General features: G+C 35.6%; 1 protein-coding gene across 11 annotated transcripts in view; it reads right to left on the minus strand.

Moving 5' to 3' along the window:
* Positions 1 to 6723: 6723 nt before the first annotated feature.
* Positions 6724 to 23512, minus strand: part of MEF2C (myocyte enhancer factor 2C) — a 118088-nt gene continuing 101299 nt past the window's right edge. For 8 of the 11 annotated variants that reach the window (XM_021541585.3, XM_021541583.3, XM_021541580.3 and 5 more), the window contains 5 exons: positions 20293 to 20465; positions 19076 to 19099; positions 18052 to 18181; positions 17029 to 17164; positions 6724 to 11454 (listed from right to left, as the gene is read on the minus strand). In XM_021541585.3, coding sequence (XP_021397260.1) covers positions 11133 to 11454; positions 17029 to 17164; positions 18052 to 18181; positions 19076 to 19099; positions 20293 to 20465 — 785 coding nt within the window. In that variant the 3' untranslated portion in view covers positions 6724 to 11132. The remainder of the gene's footprint in view (positions 11455 to 17028; positions 17165 to 18051; positions 18182 to 19075; positions 19100 to 20292; positions 20466 to 23512) is intronic. The other 3 variants (XM_021541588.3, XM_021541586.3, XM_021541589.3) reach the window with 3 other exon arrangements.

The following is a 23512-nucleotide window of genomic DNA, read 5'->3' on the forward strand; positions in this document are numbered from 1 at the left end:
TCCCATCAGGAAAATGGGGAGAGGGAGAGATGAATGTTTGTTGTGGCATTACTTTGACTGACTATACCACTTACTGGAGCACCTATTTTTTTATGGCTTTCCTTTTTGTTCTGAAAACCTGAAAACCTTGAAACACTATTCTTCCTCCGTTCAAGGTACCTTTTAAAAGGGATTAAAAGTCATTGCTCTGGTAACTGTCATTGGTTTATTTGCAGGCTGATCCGTAGTTCTGCAGACTCCCAGTTGCTATTTACACTTGTGAGGGACACCTACAACAACATGAAAAATTCAACAGGATTAATTTTACCACAATTTTATAGTAACTTCTCTTTTTGACCATTGAAATTTAGGACAGCAGAAATTTGAAACATATTTTAGAAAGAGGGCACTGGAATGGTGTTTGGAAGCTATTTTCTTGTGTGCTTTTCATTTGTCCAGTTGCCTCCTTCTATCTGTCTTCTACCTTGGGACAAGGTCTGTTTTTCTGCAACAACTGAACAATTTGATAGACTTAATTGTTTAATTAATATTCAAAATATTATCAAAATAATAAATAGCAAAGAAGTCATTGCAGGGTGTGTTTGGCTCATCCTCTGCCTCTGAATGTTAAGGCAATACAGGAGATATTTTAAAAAATTATTATTTTATTTAGGCTGCATCTGTCATGATAATATCTCATGAGTGGCTATATTGCCTTCACTAAATGATTTAATAGTTAGACAACTAATAAACTTGACTAGCTCACTGTCTCAGAGATATAAAAACATTTTAGGAAACTGAAAATATCCCAGTCTATATGCAGAGATGTTAGAGGCAGGAGAAAACATCATCAACAGTCTTTGATTTTGATCAGTGTAATATATCTGTGGAATTTTGCTCAGGAGTTTCTGCACTGAATGCTCTAATTCTGATTAGACTACAGTATATCCTTGTTAAAACTGTTAAGTCTAGATACTACAAAGAAAGTCTGCATAGAATGGCTAATCCAGAATATTCATTTGCATGCTGGTCTGACTGGCTACTTTCAAAAGTAATCTTAAGGTTTGATATGAGCACACAGAGTATATTTCCTGAAAATGTCATTTTGTGAATTTTTCTGTGTAACTGAGTACTCTGACAGTGAACAAAGATTTCATTGTTTATCAATTGTGCATATGTGTTTTATCAATTAAAATTTGATGACTAATATTGGCATATTTACACATGTAAACAGTTTTTTTCATGGTGGGAGCAGTTTTGTTGCATTAGCTGGCATTTTGCAGACAACTACAAATCTTTCGAGCAAAGTTCTGGTATGTGTAGGTATGTGAAAGGTATATGTATATGTAGGTAGGTTCTGGTATACAGTAGGTATGTGAAATTACAGACCAATATTTGCATTCATGTCATCACTTTTTTGCACTTCCCATGTCTATATTTACCCAGAGATATTTTCTCATTCCTGCATGTGCATGCTAATTCTATCAATCATGCACCCTTAAGTGTACCCTTGTGTCTAAAATTTATGCAGTTATTAATTTTTCCCTCGCTGTTGTGTAATAAATAAATGGCTGTATCTTTACATTTAACTGGTATGCTGCACAAAATTGTGAAAGCAGAATCACAGATTCTGGTAAGTTTGAAAAGACCTCCAAGAATATTGAATCCAACCTTTGATTACCACCTTGTCAACTAAACCATAGCAATAAGCTCAATTGTTTCTTGAACACCTTCAGGTATTGTGACACCACCACATCCCTGGGCAGCCTGTTCCAATGTTTAATAACCCTTTTCATGAAGAAATTCCTCCTGATGTCCATACCAAATCTTCCCTGACACAGCTTGAGGCCATTTCCTCTTGTCCTATATAGCTGGTTGCCTGGGATAAGAGACCAAGCTCCACTTAGATACAAGCTCCTTTCAGGGAGCTGAGAGTTGAGAGTGATAAAATCACTCCTGAGTGTCTTTTTCTCCAGGCTGAACAACCTCAGCTCCCTCAGCTACTCCTCATATGACTTACACTGTAGACATTCTCCAGCTTCATTACACTTCTCTGGATTCACTCCAGCACCACATGACTTTATTGAAGTGAAGGGCCCAGAACTGGATGGAGCACTCAAGGTGTGGCCTCAGCACGCTGTGCTGAGTACAGGAGGACAGTTACTGTACTGCTGGCCACATTGTTGCTGATACCAGCCAGGATGCCTTTGGCCTTCTTGGCCTCCTGGGTACAGCATATTCTGTCCTTCTCACTCTTGACCAGCACTCCCAGGTCCTTTTCCAAGGCAGCTTCCCAGTGACTCTTTCTCCAGCATGTTGTGCTGCATGGGGTGATTGTAGCCAAAGTGCACAGCTTGTCACTTAGCCTTGTTGAATCTCATACCATTGACCTCAATCCATCAGTCCAGGCTGTCCAAATCCATCTGTAGAGCTTTCCTGTCCTCCAGCAGATCAACACTGCCAGCCAATTTAGTGTTGTACTTTCTGAGGGTGGACTCAGTCCCTTTGTCCAGATAATATTGAACAGGACTGGCCCCAGTGCTAACCCAGGAACAAGTGCATCTGTCCAAGCTGTGGGCTGCCAGCTTTTCAAGGAGAATGCAATCACAGACAGTTTGAAGACTTTGCTGTGTCCATGTAGACAACATCCATAGCTTTCCCTTTATCCACCAGGTAAGTGACCTGGTAAAAAAAAGGAGATCAGGTTGGTCAGGCAGGACCTGCCTTTCCTAAACCCCTGCTGCTGATCCCCTGGTTGTCCTGCAGGTGCCAAGTGATTGCACTCAGGTGATCTGCTCCGTAACCCTGTTGGACACAGAGGCCAGGCTAACAGGCTGGTAGCTCCTCAGATCTTTCAAGCCCTTCTTGGAGATGTACATCACACTGGCCAACCTGCAGTCATCCAGGTCCTCCCCAGCTAACCAGGACAGATGATAAATGATGGAGTGTGTCTTGGCAAGGCTTTTCTACCAGTTCCCTCTGTACCCCTGGATGAAACCTATCTGGTCCCATAGACTTATGAATGTTGAAATCGCTCAGCAAGTCACTAACTACTTTCTCTTGGATTGCAGGGGGACTATTCTACTTCCTGTCTATTCTCTCCCTGTCAAGGGCCTGTTTTCCCTAAGAATAACTGTCCTACTGTTAAAGTTGGAGGCAAATAAGGCATTAAGAATTTCAGTCTTTATCTTGTCCTTGTTGACATGGTCCCCCTCCATGTTCAATAAAGCATGGAGATTTTCTTTGTCTTTCCTTTAGTTGTTGATGTGTTATAAAAATACTTTAAAAATACTTTTCACACCAGTGATTGACCAGATTGAATTCTAATTGAACTTTTTCCTTTCTGATTTTCTCTCTAAATGACCTAACAGCACCTTGTATTCTTCTTGAGTTGCCTATCCCTTCTTCCAAAGGTCATAAATTCTCCTTTATTCCCCAAAATTCCTCCAAAAGCAAAGCCATGCTATGTGACAGATTTAGCTCTTGGCTGATTATGTGTACTGAATGCTAATTTGTACTGTATTAATTTTCAGCACTATAAAATCTATATGCATAATCTGAAAAAAAGGGTTTGCAGGGAAAATTAGGATGGTTATATTATGCGATGTCTAGACACAAGAACAAAAATTCACTTAGCTCATTATATTTTCCCTGACAGTAGTCTTTAGGGGATTTTCAGGGGGAAGCGCATACAAAATTAAAAGCATACACAAATTGCTCCCTATAATGCTTCTCATTTTCCAAAAATATGCCATAGAAAGTCTTCCTTTACTCTAGCTGGATACTGTAAATGTATCATCATAATTAACAAGAGAAATGCAACCATGCCCTTTTAACTTATTTAAACCATTATGAACTTACACAGGATGTTTGCTTCCACAATTCTTTATGGCCAAAAATCCCACTATTTAATTACATATAACATGCTTATCATATGTCCTCGTGAATGTGCTGTCTCATAGTTTCTTTGTATCCTCTGCTTCCAGTATTTCTGAGAGAGAGCACATAGTATATTCCTGCAGATCTGCTACATCCGTATTATTCACCCATTATACGCTCTCATTCATGTATTTTCCAAGTAGAAATTAATATTTTATGTAGTTTCTCCTTTCAAGCAAATTTGTCTCCTGCCCATCTTGTTCTGTATTCAGAACAGGCAGAGTAATATGTACTAGATGAAGGTTTCCAACTGTAGAAATGCAACTGTAAAGGATGTCATAATGATATTTTCTAAATTTCACTTCCCTATAAAAATGCTACCACAGTGTAAAATGTTGCAAAAAAGTGACTTGGGCCTCACAGGATGCTGCATTTTCACTGTGAGACTGAAAACCTGATCCTTAGCTACTCTGCAGAAATTAATTAGCTATGCAATATAAAAACAAAATCATAATTTACATCAATTTATCATGCAAACACATTACCTTTATATTTTATAATTTCTAAGTTTTCCTGCAAAGTCTTCTATTACATTATTTTATGTCTTTGGTCAGAGAAGTAAAACCTGCACAGCCAATGGTGATCAACCCCTGCTCCCAGAAGGAGGCAGCATTTTGTAACCTAAAAGAACTTGCAGATCATCATTCAGATAAATACAGACAGATACTTGAAGCTGAAAACTTTGGGCAGACTATGAACAAACCACAGACAGAAACACGAAGAAGAGGATAGAAAGGACAACTAGAACAGCACACTTTACACCTTTCAGAAGTCATGAACTCAGCTGAAATTCAGCATTCACACAAGTAGTCTCATGTTAGCCTACAAGTGTCTTTAGCAATCAAGGGGATCCAGAATGGAACCAAAGCATTCTACAGTATCTACTGGAAGAGGAGGAAGAAATACCAGCAGTAGAAAGATTACTGTTAACCAAAATAAATGTTCACAACAGAGTTACCTTGGATGTGTCTGAATGGACTGCAGAGACTGCAGTATAGATTTACCTATAGCAGGTACTCTGAATACTTAGTGTAAAACATTAAGTACAATGCATGAATACAAAAAAATGTAGTCCTATGACTAAGCAGTCTAACTGTTCCAAAATCAAGACTCCAGAAAATTGGAGTTCCATGTATCAGTTTAGATGGAGCAGGTAACCTTGCTGCATTGGTGAATTTCCAGTGAACTTCCAATGAAAAAGGAAGAATAGGCTATATCTGTCAATAGAGAGGAACAATATATTTTTGCTACTTGTATACTTGACGATCTGATTATCTTAAAATCATTCCTCCTTGCTTTTCTTTGGATTCTCTCAGTCCCAGCATTTTACCTCTGGAAATATAGACACTGTTTTTGAGAAAGGATAAGGTATGAACGAGCCACATTGCTGACTTGCTCTCCTTAATGTGACATATGCAGCCACTGTCTCAGCATAGTTTCCCAGTTCTACAAAGATGTTATGTTGATTTTCACTAAAGAAAAGAAGAAAGCAAATTTCAGGGAAGGCAAACACTCTGGATGGAAAAGGTATGTGACTTAGTTATAATTTCAAACTGTATGCTTCAAAACTGCTTTTTTGGATGACATATGATAAGATAAAATGAAAAAGATTATGCAAAGAATTGTTAATTCCCCCACTCTCATTTCAACATAATTTAAAAAAACAGTTTATAAATAGAGATCATAGAATTTAAAGCAAGGTAGTAATCAGGATGTTAATGCTTATTTTTTTCCAGAAAAGCAAATAACAGAACAAAGTGTATAATAGACTCTATTTTCTAATTTCTTTTCCAATGCAGATATAGCATTATCAGTCTTAATCACATAGATGACTGCAAGATGGATAAATCTTCTAAGACAACTGCGTTTTCAGAAATATTTTGTTCATTCTGGCCAATGATGAAAAAAAGCTATTTACTTGTACAAAATATATTCTGTAGTAAAATCAATGGCACTCAATCTTAATTTTAGCATCTCATTTCAAGGCTGTATCCAACACTGTGATATTAACAATATTTCTCTTAAAATAAATGTCATGAAAAGGAACAGAACAGCACAGCTCTTTTCTTTCATAAACTTATTTAGAAACTAGTTTAGAAACTAGGGTTTGTAAAGTAATTTTTGAAATTGTAACACTCACCAAACACCTTAACTTCTTAATAGCTTGTCTGCTACTAGTGTAAAAACACATATTTTTGAAATAAAGTGATTATTTTATTCTCAAAATCTGAAACTATAAATATTAGTTGAAAAATCCCCTGTAACTCCCAATAAACAAACAAATAAAACCAAGCAAACAGTCTGAGAAAAAAGTATAGAAAGGTGAATAGATCTGTTCTGACACAGTCCTTATGCAGTTTTTTTAGAATATAGACAGAGCGCAGATCCAATTATATATGATTTTGAGATAGAACATGCATTTTTTGGAGGGTTTTTACATTGTTGTCCTCATGGGTAGAATTCACAGGATATGTATATATGGGAGTTTAGATTATCTGTCAGTTAACTATGCAGCTGAAAGCCAGGCATTATTTCACCTAGCTCCTCTGCTAGGGACAGATTCAGATGGCCTCATTCCAAATGGCACTGACTCCAGAGCAGTGATGGGATTTCCCTGACTTGGTAATGTGGGGTAATGTGTGACAGAAAATATTGCTTAGCTTTCAAAGCAAGCACAAATAATCAGTAAGGGACCTTGAGACAGCTGCTGGTAGTTAAAGCGCCGATTCTCTCATGTGTTACATTGTGAAAAGTGAAAACTGAACACTATTTAAATTAATTAAAAAATGCACAACGGACACCATATCACTAAGAAAGCCAGTAACTTTACTGATTTGTCTGCAAAATACAAATTATACCTTATTTCCAGCAGGAGAATCTTTTGAAATTTTCCCATTTTTGTTCACTACAGACAGCTGAATTAAGTCCCTTGAGATACACAGATGTGGTTTAACTTAGTTATAACATCTTGTCATCTAGTGGCGACAAAGTCCAGCTTATGCCGCTGTGAGCCTCTATTTTAATATTTGTTGCAAATGCTTGTATGCTCCCATTTACAAGCTATTTTGTTATCACCATTATTTTATGGAAGCAAATCCCCATGAAAGAGAAGAAAAAAAGAAAAAAAGGATACAACAAACCATCTGAAGCAATCCAAGTAATGCCTGTGGTAACCCAGGTCTGATATTAAATACACAAAAGACTTTAGCACTGCATTTTTAATTTTTAATTTTTTAAAAAATTACTTTCTTAAATGACCTTTTTTTTTGAATCAAACAGAGGTATGGATCAATTTGAGGTATGAGAAGGGAAGGTAGAAATGCAACATGTGACTATGAAAATAATCAAATGTATAGTTTTGATGCAGAAAGTCTGTGGCTCAAAGCTTGGATTGCTCCACATCTTTGGTTAAAATATATTAACAAAAGCCTTTTATTACATCTACAGTCTGAAGCGTTCTAACAGATACCAATGTTCCATCAGTCCTTCAAGAGACCTGTAGTGGCAGGAAATTAATGCCATATAACTGACGACATCACAGCAGATGGCACAAACAGGAACAGATGAAGTATGCCATGTTTAGGCAACAGCCTTTATTGAGGTTTCAAGTGGCTTTTAAAAAATTACAAAGCATTTACCTTCAAGGTGAAGGAAGGAGAACAAAACAGCTGTTAGACTACAGATAAAAGTGGGTATATAGGATTGCAAATACAATACAAAAGGGTTGATGTCCTTGAAAACAGCCTGTGAGTTCAATTCTTATGCTAGCTTTACCTGAAAAAAGATCTGAGGACAACAGCTAATTTGTACACTAGTCATTAAAAACTGCTAAATTCCTCTTCTGGGAAAAATATAAGCCATTTTGTTATAAACCACAATTTTTGAGAGACACTGAAATGAAAGCAGCTTTACTGTGAATGGCTCAATGCATACAATATATATGTTGTGCAGATAGAGTATATCATATAATTGTCACTAGCAATTAAACACTAACTGACAACACCTTTTAATAGAGACTAGCTTATCTATAACAATAGCAGGTGTCTAGAATGCCACTTCAGGTGTTTGAACTTACAATTAAGAATGTTGCCTAAAACATCATATAGCATGGGTTAAGGTAAAATAAATGTTAATACTCTTTCAGGGCTCTGCCCCAAACTCCTTAAATACAAAGGAATCACACAATAAACCCAAATTAGCTTTTGCAAATACAATAAATGGTAAGATACAGATAAAAGATAAAAGAAAGGTAGACAGTTATAGTTTACGGAAAGTGACTTCACAATCAAAGTTGTGCTTCTTATCATTAGATCAGTTTGCAAATATGCATTATCCCCCACAGTTTTGCCAGTATAAGTTAGTTGCCTTCTGCAGCAGGAACAAGAGGGCTGACTGGCATTTATTTTCATGTGATTCTGTTCTACTTGTGTTTATACAAAAAATCACTGTCAGAGTTAATATAAATTGCCCAGGCAATACTTTTCATGCTACTTTCTGCTTAGTTACTTGCAGTAAGTAATATTATACACTGCATCTTCATTAAATGATATCTTTCATTTTTTTCATGTGTTGCTGAGGCAAATCGCAAGGTAAACTATTAATATGGCTATTTTTAATATATCAATAGACCAAATCCCCTTCCCCACTGAGAAGTTCCTATTACTATTCCAATAAAATTGTATTTTTTCTTGAAATTACAAGGTATATTTGTGATACATTTGCATATTTTTGACACACTAAAGTTTAAAATTCTCAAAAAAGAATATGAGTACAGGTTAATCTGAGGGTGAAGAAAGTGGTTTAAAACACAGGGTTTTTGTGTTTTAAAATTAATTATGGGCCCCATTTTATCTTTTTGTTTTGTTTTGTTTTGAATTTTTAATTTATTTTTTGGTTTTCTTTTTAAACATGCGTATCTTTGTTTACCCTGCAGTTTGCTACATGAGGTAAAATGAATGCATAAGTAGCACAGTATTCTGCTTAAAGAGTTTCCAGATTATGTACTAGCCCCTGCACGGCTGGAAGTGCCTGTAAGGCAGGCTTCTGTAAGGTCATGGTAAGTGAAGAGCCTATGTCCTAATGCACACTGTAGTCTGATCATCATTCTCTACTACAGAGAAGTACACTCCATCATTTAGCAGTGCACAGCAACTGCATGTATAGGTGGAAAAAGAGCATGGATTTCACTTCAAAGTACTTTGTGTTGACATTTTGCTGTTGCAGCTATATTTTTCATCATAATGTCAATGGATGTAGTTGAGACCTAGAAGGACTCTTGAAAAAATGAGAAATATTACACTTTTACTATGGCACTAACATTTTGCTTAAACACTTTTCCCCTCCAACAGAAAGATTAAACTGAAACACTTGAACATACCATTTTTTTTCTAACAGACAAGAGGGACAAAGAGGGACTTGAAGAAAATGGCACATTCCCTCTGGTCAAGCTATCTTAGTCAAAGGAACAATATGAGGCTGGAGAAAATGTTGATGCCATGTGCTGAAGCAAGTCCTATTCCGGTGTAAACACACAGGGAGTGTTGCTCAACAATGTGTCCACAGTGAGATGATGTGACTGCAGAGGTCCATGAGAACCAGATGGCCAATACTGCCTGTGTAAAATCAACTGATTTTGAACCACCCTTGAACTGATAATCTCTTTAAGAGTTTTATGTCTGTGAGAGGGGAGGAATCTACACAACAGGCACTTTTGTGCTGATCCCTCCCTTTGCCTCCCCCTGCTGCTTCGGCACACATTTACCTGCACTCACATAGCTTACAGCCGTTAGAGCTGCACATTCAATTCAGACAGGCAGAATACCAGCTTCATTAATGAGAAAGGGCCAAATTACGCCACTTTGTCATTTAACCCATGGAAAACTACAAGATACGCAGGACGTTACGTAATGGAAGGGCCCTTAACTTGTTACAATGCACAAAACAGCATGAAAGAACTAATCAGTATATACAATGGATGGCAGTTCACCCAACTGATTGTAAAATGCTGTATTAAAATGATTTAAGTTGTTACACTATGGGTAAAGTCTAATTGTTTACAGATCAGTCTTTCAGCAGCTGACTTTGATCTGTAAAATGTATACCCACTAAAAGAAAACCGAAAGAAAATAGTTAAATGTGCAACTGCACAAATATAATTCCCCACTATCAAGAGAACAAAAACTATTACCATAATTATTATATATATTAGAAAGCTATACACAAGCATGTTAATTTCACAGATTTTTTTTTTTTAAAGATTCTTAATATTTTATATAATTAGAAATACACATTTCAAAAACAAAACTTCTGCAAAGAGAAAACAGTTATCTTGATTAGCAAAGCATGGAGTTCCTCAAGGCTTAGGGTAGTGCTTTCTATACAAAAAGTCCTTTTTGCTTGTTTCTTCAGGACTGCTTAAAAGATTAGCAAAGCTATCAAAGAAAAAAGAACAAATTTTGGCTTAAGGAAACTACAAAAGCCACAAATGCTTTGCAAACTCTGTCTTACTTTTTAATATGAAAATAAGCAAAATGTAATGTACATATTTTTATACTTTTTTATTTAATAAGTGATGCAGACCCAGAATTTTTGAAATTAAATATATCAGCCCTTGAACTCAATATTTCTATAAGTATGGTCCTCTTGAAATGGTTTGATCCTTTTTAACTGAGTGCCATACTCTAACAAAATGCCTGCATGTTTGTGAGCATTTTCAGTATGTTAGGTGACTCAGTCTCTTTCTAGCATAAATTCATGGCCACCCAACTGCTGGATCTGTCAAAACATCTGTACATTTTCTATATGTTGTATAACAGCTGCTTTCTCTCTCAGTAAAGATCTGCCATTTCTGGCAAATGTTTTCATTTTGTCTATTTACATTGTAAATAACGTTGAACCTGCAACATGACACTATCTATTGTAACATACATTTTGCAAGGGAGCACAACAGTGAAAAGAAGTTAGCCTTAAAATCTATTTTGTACAAGTGTTCTGTTGTACAACTCAAGTGCTAAGCTGATCTCAGCATTTCTGTTTATCGTTATACTGCATCACTGAGGCAAGTTAAAAGTACTTTTACAAAACAGAGTACCTGACTTTTTTTTCACACACGGCACATATAATGCATATGAACCCTTCCCCCCTCCCCCCTCCCATTAAGGTATAGCACACACACACTGCAAGAAAAAAATCCCAACTAATAGGTAATAATGTTATCATGTTGCCCATCCTTCAGAGAGCCGCATGCGCTTGACAGAGGGGCTTTCCCTTTCGTCCGGCGAAGGTCTGGTGAGTCCAATGGGGGAGTGGAATTCATTCCGGTGATCTTCTCGGTCACTTCCATCGTAGGAACTGCTACAGCTGCTCAGACTGTCAACAGGAGATCTCCCCGCCTCATGGCGCGTGTGCTGTTGGTATCTCGATGGTGTGGTGGTACGGTCTCTAGGAGGAGAAACAGGTTCTGACTTGATGTTGAGGCTTTGAGTAGAAGGCAGGGAGAGATTTGTACTCTGAGATAAATGAGTGCTAGTGCAAGCTCTGTAGGAGGAAAGGAAACTCAGTTACAGACGGAGGAGGCATGGAGCCCCCAGATATGCACAAACACTCACATGAAACAGCAGTATAAAGGCTTGCACAGGACCAGCACATGCAGAGATCATGGGGACTGTTGTCTGAGCAGAACTCATGAATTCTGGGAGATGATAGCACCACAACAGATGTGGTCAACTTTAGGGGGACAAGCCCTCATTTTGGAGAGAGGTCTCACTTTCAGGGTCTCTCTCTCTCCTTTCTTTAATATCAAGTGTCGACACAAGTTTGGGAAGGTGAACCTTTGCATTGTTGGAACCACCTTCAGGTTTCTGTATAACAAATACTTGTGTGTGTGTATGATCAACTGAGGTGGGAAGCATGGACTTTCTAATGAGTTTAATCCAATTAATTAGAATGAACTTAACTATTTTTACTGTGGTTTGTTTTGACATGTGACTTCAGATGCAAAACAGAAGAAAAAAATTCTGGTCTGGTAATTTTTATGCTTTTCAGAATAGAATTAAAATTACTGGTCCTAATATTGACATCAACAAAATAGCACAGGCAGGCAAGGATTTAGATATGATTTTAGGGTTTAAATCCATAAATCTATGATTCAATCCAGAATGAATTTGGGTAAACTACAAAAGTGAACCTGAGGAATAGTAGAAGGTGACAGACAGCTACACTGTTTGCCCATAGGAAAGCCAAACTCAAAGGATGCTACTAGCAGACAGACTGCTATTCTGAAACTTATTCAAAGGTAAGTATGTAAGTATTCTAAAGTTTTTATTTTTTTTTCCCTTCCTTTTTTGTGCATTTTTTGGGCAGGTAATGGCAGAGGAAAGATGAAACAGGCAGGGAGGAGAGTGAATACTGAGAACACACTTTATGGGAGAAATGAGATTACTTTCAACTGCACAACATTTTGTAGAAAAGCACCACCTCCTGGCAAAATCTGACTTTTCATCATTAGAACAGAATTTTCAATATGCAGTTCACATTATATTCCACTTCAGGGACCATTTGCTAAGCTGACGTTAGTGTCTTACCCAATAAACAGAATTTCAAGGTTTCTATTAATGAGTTTTTATTTGTACAGAGGTAGGAAGGCAGTAGGGGAAACACTTGACTTCACAAGATTTTAAACCTAAAGGGATGTGCAGGCATTTTTAATGCAAGAAGGTGTAATACTGGGATTTGAAAGGGACTTCTAAGAATGTAGAAGACACAGGTAAGTTTAGTGTAGACTTTTAGTTTACTGAAATAATTCTTTCTCTAGGGTGTCATCAACTGAGAGCTGAGTATTATTTAAACAGCACTTACTACTACTTTGATGATTTTTTTTTCCTTCTGACACATTTAAAATAAAATTATATGTCTTCAATATTGAATAATATCCTCTGATTTTATCAGGAATTGATGCAGCATTTAAAAATGAATGGATCTTATTAAAAAACAAACCAGCATGTTCTGCCTTCAATTTTTTCATCAATTCTTCATTCCTATACAGACAAATTTGTCAAATCTGCAATAGGCCATTTCCTAAGTTACAGAGTTCATAAGTAGTAGCCTTTACAGTAAAAAATGCAACCTTTTTCTTTTTTCAGAGTATATTTTCTTTGTATTGCTTCTGTAAATATGAAATTAACACATATAAGAAACCATAAATATAAGGCTTTGCCATTCCAACTTAGTGAAATATGTGAAATATTCCACTCTTCCTGAAAAGGTGTTAAAAACAATCCAAAGAGAATTTCTGGTGGTTTTTTTTGTTTTGTTTTGTTTTGTGTTTTGTGTTTTTTTTTTTTTTTTTTTTTTTTTTTGTTTTTTTTTTTTTTTTTTTTTTGCTTAGGAGATTCTAGGACTTCACCTGAGTAAACAGTTTGTCAGCTTAGTATGATAAGATTACATATGATTTTACATATATATATATATATATATATATGTATAGCTTATAGCTAAACCTGAAAGTTCTATAATAAAGGATGGTGGAGCCTAGAGAATGGATTTAGAAGTGTTTGATGTGAGCAAGTTCCATGACACTTTGCAAAGCTCAGGATAATTAAAAAAGATAAAAATAGACAAAAATAGCCATATTCAGTCAAATTTGTTCGCATGGAACACACTGGCATTCCACTGTGTGACAGTATCCAAGGGAACAAATCTAGAGGGATAAACTGAATTTCAATGATACATGGCTGGTATTACTGTACTGGAATATTGCCTTTTAATAGTGCCTCAGATGTGAGTATAAGAATGCATCTCTACAGACTTTTCTACAGATTTCTTGTGATGCAGCAGCGGTATTACATAATAACCACATAAAAATTAGCGGCAGTTATATAAATGCTTCAGGTGGATTGCATTTTGAACCACCTTTTTTTTGGTACATTTTTAAAAGGATAAGAAATAATTTTGGCAGGTAAAGACTGAATTTCTGAGTTTTATAGCAATATTAAAACAATAAAAATAAATTGTAGCACTTATTTTGATTCACTTTGTTCTTTCAAAATATACCCTTTTGCTGCTGAAAGTATTTCTGAAATTTGATATATTTTTATTTGATTATAATTTGGAATATTTCATTAACATTTTCATTAACATTTTTGTGAGAAGCTCATCTAAGCTAAATCTGCACAGGAAACATACTGATACACATACATGCAAATAGTGAAATAATAGGTACTTAGGTGCAATCTTTAAATCTGTATTCTAAATAAAGGATTGACCTCTACCTAGAATGGAAAGTGCACAATAAGAAATGAGAATTTTGTCTGCTGCAAAATGATTTAATTTCCTGTACAGGTGTGTATAGGTGTAGAAACAGCTGTTTGCACTTAAATGTATCAATGCATATTTTACACTGTTGCTTCATATAATTACATTAATTTGGTCCAAGCATGCCCTATTGTAATAATGTGAAACCTTCACTAAATTCCCGGTAAACAAACAGGGAAAACCTACTGAGAAACCAAAGAAAATGATTCAAAGGTTTGTGTACAATTACATGCACTGAATATATGCTGGGCAGTCCACTTAGGTACACAACATCACCTTTTTCCACATATTGTATGAGAACATTTCATTTTATGCGGACAATGAAGAAAATTAATATCTTAACTTAGCACACCAGTCCCTCTTGAGGCCAGTGTAGTTAAAATTTGATTTCTGTTCAGATTATGATGGCCACATGGAGAAATGCTGCTTCCTATTTGGTTTCCACATGGAACATTTACACAGCTCTGCTGTGTAAATATTCCAAGGGGGGGAAGCAAGTTGGGGAGCAAGACGGTGCCATGAACTTGGGATGATGACAACTCTGTGTATATCTCCTGTCTGATTCTCCAAATGTATTGAAGCTCATGCACAACTAGAATGCAGGTTTGAGTAAGTGATGAGTGAGGACATGAATATTGACCACATAGATTATTCTAGTGTGAAAATGTGGTCTATTGGTTCCTAATTGCACAGTCAACTTGAAGAACTAAGAGCTTGGTTGCAGAGATCTCTGATTACCTCCAAGATGGTTCTGACAGTGCTACTGAAATTGCTGAGGACTTATCTGGAGCAAGATAAAGCTTCTAAGCCTATTTTATTCTACTACTAGTCACATTCCTGTCATGCATTGAGGAAGCAGAGCTGATTTTCACCTTTAGACTCTGGTGCAAAACCAAACCTGAAGGAGACCTGGTATGTCTCTTCTATTAACTGTTTTCTCACAAGTTTTTATAGCCTACTATTAACAACAAGCATCTCACTGCCAAACATTTTCAGGATATGACCCCACTAAGCACTGAAATTTGTGTTGTCAAAATATTTCTGGATGTGCTTTCTCAAGTATGTAAAGATGACTGTAATTTTGTTTCATTTTAAAAATCTTTTTGCAAATTCTAAATTAGGATATGTTCTACAGAATTTCAAGTTTTTCAAGTAATTCAAAAGTTAAAACATGCTCTGGCATATAGAACTCAGTGAGTATGATTTTCTGCAGTGATAGAAGACTTCTCCAGAAGTGTGAAGCAGCTTTCATAGCTGAATTCACTTACAAATCACTGAAAGAATAATAATAATAATGAGTAGCAACTCAGAATGTATCCTACAGCCACAGACATTACACTTTGACATTCTGTGATACAAATCAGAAACAGATCACAATGTGTGATGTATCTGAAAAGGTATGTAATTAGTTTAGGAGTTAGTTTATACTTTTTTATTTTTGCTAACCAAATAGCCTTATTACATTCCTTGGTATGGTACCAATTGTTTATACAGTAATATCTAACATGTGAACTTTCAATTTATTTGAAAATTTATGATTTTAGTTGTACAGTAAGTCTAAATGCTGACCCAATTATAAATACTGCAAACTCACAAAGAAAAGTATAAGCGAAAGATATTAAGACTATTTTTTTCTATCACATGCATTTCAGTTGTATGTTTTTATGACATTTGTATCTATATATACTTATTTATACAGAAATGAAGTTTAAAAAATTTGTTTCCTTTTAAACATTTGTATAACTCTCCTTAAAAGCGCAAATTACCAACAAGATAGTAGAAGGAGAATTCTGAATTTTAAGGCATGTTTAGAGTATTAAATTGTTCCACACTATGACAACAATCTCAAAAAAAAGGTGCATATGTGGTGGAAGACCTCTTTCTGAAAAAAGGTTTTCCTTTCAATAGTAAATTAATTAATTTTTTTCCTCATAAATACACTCTTGCTTCTATTTTTATAGCTAAACCTTTTAAAATTTCAACATGTCTGACCACACATTAGGCTACTGTACCACACTAGTGCATGCCTATGGTCATACTGAATAGAAATTGTAGATATCAAAATATTTGAAAATCATACACCTGTTCACTTAAATGAGCCAAGAGGTTGCTTGTTCAGGTGATTTCTCTTTGTGAATTTTCACACTTCTAAAGATCCTGAGATGATTGAGCACTGTATTTCTCTGAAACTTGAATAAATATCGCAAAATTAGCCACTAGAGGGCAGGAATACCCGTACTCCTCAGCACAGTCACATTACAACGAGTTTTGTAAGCTTACGGTTCTTTGGTTTAACAACGCTATTTTCTTATAAAAATCATCTCCAAATAAATGTAACTTGAATTTCACAGTTGAGCAGAAGGAGGTATGTGATTATTATATAAAGTTAATCTTAATCTCAGGTCAATTAATTATGTAATCTTACTTTATTAAAATAACTAAAATTTTTTCTAGTTTGCTGTAAATGTGCAACAGTAACTGAAAATTAAAATAAATAATAAATATGGCATCAGTACAATATAGGTGTTTGGTTTTAGTAGTGAAATAAAATCTTATCTAAAGAAATAAAAACTAAAAAAATAAACAATACACTACTGAAAAAAATGCCATGAACACAGAATATTTCATTGTAGCTGCCTAGCAAACTTTTCATTAATTACATTGTTCCAGCTTTGCAAAATCTATTCTTTACACACAGTGGATATGTTCTGGTATGTTATCTTGACATATTTCACATTTGGAATTACTGGGGAGGTTGAAGCCACTGTAGGACAGTAAAATAAAGAAAGCACTGCTTACCCCAATTGACTGAGGGCAGATGGTGGCATGTTATGCAGGTGTTGCTGTTGCCAACCAGTCACAGAACCAAGATGAAGAGCACTGGCTGTATTAAAACCAGAGAGAGATGATATATCTGCACTACTCAGAGAATATTCTAGATTTGAAAACAGAAAGACAATAATTAAGAGAGAATTAAAGAGGAAGCAATTAAACAACAACTAGCATAGTAATTTTCATGTCATTTTGTAAGCCTTTTAATTTTAATTACACCAATCACATTAAGTTGCAGCAGAAAAAGTAAATCTTCCTCTTCCCTCAACTCATTAATTTGGGAGCAAGTAACGCACTAATAATTATTCTGTAATCTAGCAGGACTTTACTGGATCTGGCAGATCTAAAGCACCCTTAGCCTGTAAATTCACCATAACTATAAACAGACAGTCAGAAAGACTTGAAAAATATAACAATTTGTTTACAGTCTTTCTTACAGAAGCTAGCAGGCAGCCTGTTTCTGAACAATAAATGTGTTCTCAAAGCATGTTGGATCTGTCACTGTGTGCACTCTGTACAGCAGCAGTACAGAACAGGAACTGTATAGAAGCCTTGAGACTTCATTTCTGCACCCTCACAGGTAAGAGGCTGTGTTAGCCAACAGTTACTGAACTCTTATTCCCACTACCATCACAGCTTTAGCGTGGTGCACTCAACTTCGTGAAATTATATCCAAGGAAGACTAAGGACTGTTAACTGTTTTAAGGTTGTTGTGTTTTTTTTTTTTTTCTTTGTTTGTTTGTTTTTTAATTAAAGCCAGTGAAACAAAGCTACCAAATCAGTTTTACTTCAAGCAAATCAGCTAACTTTGAAACAGATACGCCTAAAGTTAGTGACAGGTGCAGAATAAGCAAATGTAATGCAAAGGTATAACAGCTATGAATTTTTCATTTTCCCCGAAGAACATTTACTAATTTATTAATACTGAGATAGACACTTATCAGCACCTTGCTCCCTTCCCCATCCTTTGCATCCTGCACCCATACTTACCAGTACCATATGTTGTTGAGATGGCTGATGGGTATCCTCCCATCCCTTGCCCTGGTAGAGTAGGAGTTGCTACGGAAACCACTGGAGTAGCCAATGACTGAGCAGACTGGGAGTTATTTATCCTTTGATTCTTTTAAAGTAAGTAAAAGAAACATATTATTGACCAGTTATAAGTCAGTTGAATGTATTTGCTTTCTGGGAATGTTTTGCGCATGAGAAATACAGGCTATTACAAATTTCTAGAAATTAATCATTTAACATGTGGCTTTGATGAACTCTGCCAACCCTATCATTTACAAGCTTTCAAGAGACCAGTTGTCACCATAGTAACCCATTACATCAGTATCTCCTAGGTAACTGAACTAGTAAGACTGCTTTTATTGTGGGTAGAAGAACAGATCATGTGAAAAACTAATGAAATATATGAGCTCTATTCCCATTGTTTTCCTTTTCACTTACATAGGAAAAAAAAAACCTACCACAAAAAACAATGAAACCCAAAAAGCAAAACAAAGCAAAAAAAAAGGCAAAAGAAAAACCCAGCTCTGCTAGGGTTTGAAAATGAGGTGCACTCCTAGACTGATGAACACTGAACTCTTACCATGGGATGGAGCTCTCACTACTCCATTAGATTGCACAGCAGTTACACACTTTAACTCCATGGCACTAGGTGTTGCAATATAAGAATTACACTAGAGAACTCTAATTATGTGAGTGGCAGGAAAAAAGGGCTAAAGAGTCACCAAAAAAGGAGGCTGTCATAAGGCTACATCATCTTCAAAAACATAAGTTTGCATGCTCTCCATGCATCACCAAAAAAAGAAAGCTTAATTCTAGCATGCTTAATTTGAATATGTGCAACAAGGCATTTGGTCTTCTATTGCTACATTTAAAAAATTGCAATGACTTTTTTGTTCACATCATAGTTATTTTCCATGTTATTTCAACCAACATTTTACCTACATTATAAAAATAACTGTTTTTTAAAAAATTCATTATTAAGATGAACATCATTACCACTTACCAGAAGCAGATCAACATCCTCAGACTGATTGCAAAGGAAAGTAGTATTAAAAATTAGTAAATATAAATATTTACCAGGATGCAGGTTTTAGCTTAGGGAATATTTTCATTTCACAGGGGCAGAAAATTAAACACCTTCTGAGCATATCTTGGAAAATATACACCTCATAGATCTCTTATTTGTCCTCCTAATGGAATGGTTGACTCAATTGTAGGAACAACCTATCCAGTTTTCAGCACAAGACTTTCTCCAAGAATTCATTTGTCTTCCACAGTCTCATTGTTTGCAGATTGTCTTGCTGTACCTGACCACTCACAGAGTCTCTTGGAAAATATAATTTTTAAGGGGCTTGGAATAATAATTTGAAGCAGACAGTTTGTCACTGTCTTGATCAACTTTCAGTACTGCCCTGTAGGACTATTTGTCACTTTTTGACTTAGGAGGTAGCATCACATTTATGGGCTGTTTTAGTTTGATGATTAATTGATTTTTCATAAAGCTGAAGAAGTCAACTTAGAAGTTGTTTCAATAATGTTTGTTATAAAATAGAAAATTGCATCACTGGAATGACTTTTTAAATTAAGTTTGCTTTTAATGTTAAATCACTTAAAACAGCTTTACTTGGATACACAAACTTTCGAAAAGAAAGTTCAAGACAAGAACACAACACCTTCCCAATTCAACCTTCTAGCATAGTATATTGCCGAAATTTTACTAGTCCTGGCAGAACATACAGAAATTTCATGCTCCTTTTTCTCTTGCTCTGTCTATTTACTTATCATTACAGAATATGGAGTTCACAGTGATACGGCTCAAATTAATTTGTAACTGTTAATATGCCATCTGCTAAGAATCTGTTTGGCTAAATATTTAAGAAAAACATAATAGGTTAGAAATGCTCAGGGTTAAATTTAGCCTTTATAACAACTTCAGGAAAGAGTCAGCTAGCTGGGAGAGAGACTGCAGATGGTTAGGCTGTGCACAGTTAGGACACAGTTCCTACTTTGCAGCTCAACAGACAAAGGGTAGGAAGAAAATAAGACTTCAAAAAAAAACCCCAAACAATCAAAGAGGCTCAGACTACATCCTCAGCTTGTTGTCAAGCCCTAGTTAGAAAAACCGAACAATCGAGAATTTAGTTTCCTGAGCCAGCCTTGAAATTCCTAAATCACTCTTATCTGAAGTAGATAAAAAGAAAAGCTTTGAAAATTCATTACCACTGATGGCATGGTAGTCTTGCTGCCAGGTGGAATAAGCACACGGAGGTCTGGTTTACGGTTGTTCATTCCCAAATTCATTGGAGGTGGAGATTTTGCTTGCATATTCTTGTTTAAGTTGCCAGGTGAGACCAGCAGACCTGGTGAGTTGCGGGGGTTTCCATATCCATTTCCTGTTAAGGTAAAAAAAAGAGGGAAAAAAAAAAAAGAGAGAGAATAGTTTGATGAAGCCCACTGTATCTTTTAAGCCCTTCTAAAACTGTGAAATCAAAAACTCATGGTAGATATCTGTGTCATGTATCTTTGTAGGAAAGTACAACATGTGCTATATTTGGAACAACTGGTCTTCAAATGCTCTCTGTCATGACTGCTGACATCTCTGTGATGTCCTGAAATTAACTCAATGATACAATTTTGTTTACAGCACTGTGGCATATAGCACAATATACTGTGCCCTTGTAACAGCCAACATCTGACATTTGCCTTACAAAAATCAGAAAAGTCAGATAATTTAAGGGCATAAAAACTGTCAAAGTATTGAATATTTTCTTGACATCTACAGAAGATTGTGCCTTTTTTTTTTCTTTTTTTTCTTTTTTTTCTTGTTTTTCTTTTTTTTTTTTTTTTTTTTTCTTTTAAACAAAGGATGAGTATAGCAAAGCTATGATTTCCACAAAAGGTGGGGGGAGCACCAGAAGGATTCATAAATTCTTTCGGCTCACTTTCACTATACTTCTTGGACCTGGTTCTATAAACACAAAAATCAATGGGAGCAAGATCATAACCTGATTGGAAAATACCACCATATCTTTCATCTTCTCTCTTCTGCAGGCCCCAGGAACAATTCTCACAAGCAAAAGTTTCCTTTATCATTTTTAGAAGAGAATATTCTCTAACCTCATTGCATTGACAACTGTGTGTCCATAAGGTTAATGACCTACCATTCCACTATTTCATTCCCCTGATTTTACCTCTTACCTACATAAAATCTAGGGAAAAAGATGACTTTTTAGTGTAACCTTGAAATTCTGTCTACACAATTCAAGAGAGGTAAGAAACTGCCCAGCTATAGAGAGGGAACAGCATGAAAATTAATATGGAAAGAGAAAACTTCTACCTTGGGTAAATACCAAAGAAACAAATGCTATGGAAGACTTTTCTGAGCTCAGCTTTTGCTTACAAGCTGCAGCACACAGCCTAATATTTGTGTGAGAGGATAAATTACTCAGTGTGGCAGAGCCCTCTGGGTCAGAAACCCTGGAAGTCCAAATTTCCTGTTTTCCCAAAGTCAGTGAAGACCACAATATCTCCCCCATCCCCCTGCCCCGTGTGAAATGGTGTTTATAGCCCTAAAGAACATAGATTATGGAACTAAATTTGATAATGTCTATGATATAGGCATAAAAATGACAGTACACGACAACAATTTGCTTCTCTGGTTAGGATAATGAAGTGTGTCTGACCCTAATTAAGATTTTCAAGCTTTTAATCCTCAAGTGCATCAGCCACTTGTACTTACCAAATCAGAAAATCCATGGAAAAATTTGTCAAAGGCTATTAAATAAAAAACCACCAGGCTTTGGAAGACCCTGAACAGTGAACACTAGTATTATGGCACAGGAAAATTATTAAAAACTGCTTGAATTCTGTACTTGTCATGTACTTTCAGTAACTGCTGTGGCCTGGATTGTTTTTTCTCACAATTTCTATTATCATGATCTCCAAGAATTTGCAATATGATGAAAATTTAAGACCGCTCAGATCACTTCTAATAGTCTGTATTAAAATGGCTTTGGAGATTTTGCACTAAAATATTTTTCATAGCAAATTTTGTTGTTTATTTCCTTAATAATATCATACAGTTAGGAAAACAAAATGAGGTCTGAAATGTATTTTAGACTTACCAAGCAAATTCAGCAGAGTGCTTTCAAAAGTTTTTCATTTTGTACCAGTAGGCTTTTTTTTCTTTAAAATGAACAATTATTGTCAACATAGATGAGCTATCTATTATGCTCTAATTAATGCTATGTTTGAAATTACAAGGGGCATTTTGAATATACAACAGTATTTTCTACCAGAAACCACACTGTGTTTTAAAAAAGTTCATCTTTTACAAACTGGGTACTGAAAATCAAGGCATGAAGTGATCAATAGAAGAAACTGAAGCAAAAGTTGGATTTCTCTGGTGTCAGTTTCATACAGGAGGTATTTTACCAGCAGGATGTAAAACTGTCTGTGAAATCTGTCAGATGACAAGGATTTGCTCAGGAAGTGGCAATGGAACTGTTTGAAGCACTACTGAGTTTTTTTCAGTTCTACAATATAGGACCTAAGATATATAGCAAAATGCATTCCACTGTATCCTATATATTTCTAGCTGTGACTTTTGGAGAATAAATCACCTTACAAGAAAGAACTCGCATTTCCTACCTAAGATTTACTTAATATTATATACTATAAAGAAACAGTGCTTAGGGGAAAGAGTGCTTCTGTAGATAGCTTTATTCTTCAGAAACATTCATCTAACCTTTACTGATCTAAAATAGTTTGAACAGCCATTATATTTATATTTTAAAAACATCAAATTCTTTTTAAGAACTACTTCTAGCATTTCTCTGCCAGCAGATTTCTGTTTTTTGTGGCATACTATGCCTGCTAGTATTTTGAAGCCATATAATAACAGTTCCTATTTCCAGACACCAAACTTATTCTTTTGGTATAGTGAGGATTCAGGAATGTAAGACTGTGGACCTTAAACCAATAATACAGAAACCCATCATTTGGAAATAAGTGATGAATGTATTCATGTGGTTTAAAGTTAAGAAGAATCTGCATGTAAACCAGCTCTTTAAACTGTACCCTTTTAATTCAAGAGGGCTGTGGCCTGCTTTAAGGCAGCTGTCCCACTTTCAGATAAATCCACCAAAGAGAACGGCTTAATTTACATTCAGAGGTAAAACAAATGCATAAGACTTCTAATGTACAAAGTAAATCTTCCTTCATACTATACTTTAAAATTACATTCTGCCTTGACAATTATCAATTTAGATGTGACCATATGCAGAACATATCATTCTGCTATCCACCTGAAAGCACAAAAATTATATGTCGTATATGAATGGATTTCCTGATTATAGATCATAAGAAAATGAAAACAGATGGATTTTAGGGCAAGTTTGCTTTACATTTTTATTTGGTTAAAAGCTATATTTTTTAATGG

The sequence above is a fragment of the Lonchura striata genome, chromosome Z, assembly GCF_046129695.1.
Source record: "Lonchura striata isolate bLonStr1 chromosome Z, bLonStr1.mat, whole genome shotgun sequence".
Taxonomy (NCBI): domain Eukaryota; kingdom Metazoa; phylum Chordata; class Aves; order Passeriformes; family Estrildidae; genus Lonchura; species Lonchura striata.